This window comes from Anopheles arabiensis, chromosome 2 (assembly GCF_016920715.1).
Source record: "Anopheles arabiensis isolate DONGOLA chromosome 2, AaraD3, whole genome shotgun sequence".
Taxonomy (NCBI): Eukaryota; Metazoa; Arthropoda; class Insecta; order Diptera; family Culicidae; genus Anopheles; species Anopheles arabiensis.
Window position 1 is genome coordinate 70,610,065 of NC_053517.1, and position 2,621 is coordinate 70,612,685.

Here is a 2,621-nt window from a genome sequence, read left to right on the forward strand (position 1 = left end):
CATTCCGACCGCCAAACTGTACGCTCGTGAGGTTCTTCCGTTCCGTTTATCTGTGCGTGATTATATTGCGCAGTAATAAAGTTGGTGTACGACTAAAACCCAACAAGTTATAAAAAGGCCATCTATTGAGCAATCCAGTGAAGCTATGAAATTTACGTTTATTTATCTATGGATGGGGTCCTTTCCGTTTTAAGTTGGTAGGCTGAAAATTCAGCCTGTCAGCTGTTTGCATTGTATAGCAGTTTTCGAGCAACTATCTAAGTGGGTATAATATACAGGTGGGCTTATCCCAAGGTCTATGAATTTAGAAGGCTGATTTTTATCGCTTCTGCTTCTAAATAAAGATTTTGAGAGTGTTTTGTGTATTCGTCAGGCCTCCAGAAAGCTTGTTTGAACAAAAATTTGCACCCATGCTGTCAAAAAGTGATATTCAAATTTGTTTATAAAAAACATGCTATGAGATCACCTGGCCTACATACACTTGGATTGTGGATTCCATCACCAGATCTCTTTAATGCACCTTGGGATAAATGTAAACACCACCTTGTTTTGCCAATTTTCGAGCAGGTACTCGAATCTAATTTTAGCTTTAAGGCTAGAATAATCTAGACTGAAAATTGCCGGCTAGTTTTGTGTGTGGTTTTGTATGAAGTGTTTACATGATATCAGCCTCCAACTGTCAAACTCCATTCAAAAAAACTGACTAGAATCGTGAAGTTCCCCGATATTTGATTTTCCAATCGTTCAAGCTTAATCCGCGGCGCTTGGGAACCCGACGCCAGTCTTCCAAGAAGGCCACATTTCGGCACACATGTTTTTTTGAATCACAAACAAATCCACAATTTCTGTTATTTCTAGTACTAGTCGAGCAGATATCGAATTAAAATTGATTATAACTTTCACAAGGAGAATCAGCTCGAAAACAAGAAAAGTAGTGGTCGAAAATGTCACTTGGGTCAGCTAGTTTTTTGGGACCAGTTGAAGCGGTGCCATGCAGCAAAATTGTGCGTAAAAAGCTGAGACCATCACCTCTGTTGTGTATCTCTTTTCAGCTGAAGTGTTGCCATTCTTCGCAGTTGCAAAACAGAACGCGTTCCAGCGTGAATTGTGGCGTCACTTCTGCGTAGCGTGATAGAATCGTACCTAAAAGTGGGAAACTCTTCTGATCGGATTACGCATTTTTCGCTGTGGAGTGGTCAGTTTAACGAAATCACAAGTTAGCATCATGAGTGAGAATCGTGTGTTTGGTTTCGGGTGTCGAGAAGCCCCGGATATTTGCGACAAGTTTTTGGAAAACCAAGGATACTACCGCAAACACACAGCATTAGATTCGTCCTCGCTGTTCCGCGTCGTCTCCGAACAGCAGTACAGCATCCAGTTACACCACGAGGAAGTCCGCAAGCAATGTGTAAACTACATGCGCGCCAATAGAGCGCAATTTAAAAAGGTGCGTACAGCTTTGGCGCGGATGATGCGCTTTCCCTAACCTCACTTTCCGTCTAAAAAGTGAATGCACAGTCTGATACCTTGTGTTGTCGTTTCGTTTTCACCGTAGGATATCAAGTGGGACTTTGAAGGGTATTTGGAAAATATGAGTCGGCAGAAAACGCACGGTACCCTGGTGGAACTGAAAGCCTTGGCGCATCTTCACAAGTAAGTAGTAGCTTTCCTTCATTCCCGTGAAATAGCTGTGCTGTGAACTACATCGCATAACCTAATGTTTTGATTGCACAGAGCCAATGTTCGCTTGTTCGAACCGTTTGCCGATGGAAAATGGTTCCTGCAGAATGATTCGTACGATAATCTTTGGAGAGTGTTTATCGGGCGTAATAATCATTTCGATTCGATTTATACCATGGACCACATTACTAATATGGCCGAATGCCAGGGTAAGAAGGGCAATTTTATGCTCATAGTCCTATAGTAATCTAATCCTCTTTTAAATCTCGTTCCTCTAGCGATAGTGTATGACATACTGTACACGAAGGTGTTGCTAATGCCTGACGTGCAGTACGCGGTTGAGCGGATGCTGCACGATCCTGAAGATCACAGGATCACGTACGACGAAGACGAGCAGGGTAGCAAAGTCGTCACAACAGAAGATGGCCGACAAATGAAGCTGAGCGCGGCTAGCGAAACGGAATGCGTGCTGAAGAATTCGCAGCTGTGTCATTTCCATAACATAACAAACTTTGATGCGATTCAGCAGTTCTTTGCCATCCATGGTTCGGCCGAGGGCTACCGTGTGTACGTTGGGCTGAACGTGCGCCAGGGTGTAAGGAAGCCGAATCCGTTGCTGGAGGACCAAAACTTGTCCTGCGTGCGTCAGTTGCTGAACCTAGGCATTACGCCGTTCCCGTACAAGGTGGTAGTGTAAACTCGAACTGGTAGTGTAAACTTTTTTGCCATATGAATCCGCTATACGCGAAAACTCGATATACGCTATTGCGCTCGGTCCCGTACGATAGCGTACATTGGATAATGACTGTACTGATTTGATATATCCATTGAAATATCTCAAACAATTTCCCTTTTGATTAAATGTTAAAAACTATTTCAAAAGTTTACAACTATTATATTCAGTCAGACACATATAAAATAATTGAGTGCATAAAATCACC

General features: G+C 42.8%; 1 protein-coding gene across 1 annotated transcript; it reads left to right on the forward strand.

The window, feature by feature from the left end:
- The first annotated feature begins 1,225 nt into the window (after positions 1-1,225).
- On the forward strand, positions 1,226-2,377 carry LOC120893918 (protein ovarian tumor locus-like). Its single transcript, XM_040296151.1, has 4 exons — positions 1,226-1,447; positions 1,556-1,653; positions 1,735-1,889; positions 1,959-2,377. The coding sequence occupies exons 1-4, from the start codon at positions 1,226-1,228 to the stop codon at positions 2,375-2,377; spliced, it is 894 nt and encodes a 297-aa protein (XP_040152085.1).
- Positions 2,378-2,621: the final 244 nt, after the last annotated feature.

What these genes read in the sequence shown, in the direction of transcription:
- LOC120893918 (XM_040296151.1), top strand. Translation starts at nt 1,226, where the DNA reads ATGAGTGAGAATCGTGTGTTTGGTTTCGGGTGTCGAGAAGCCCCGGAT. An exon ending in GCCTTGGCGCATCTTCACAA is followed by an intron (nt 1,654 to 1,734) that starts GTAAGTAGTAGC and finishes TTGATTGCACAG; the next exon opens with AGCCAATGTTCGCTTGTTCG. An exon ending in TAATATGGCCGAATGCCAGG is followed by an intron (nt 1,890 to 1,958) that starts GTAAGAAGGGCA and finishes TCGTTCCTCTAG; the next exon opens with CGATAGTGTATGACATACTG.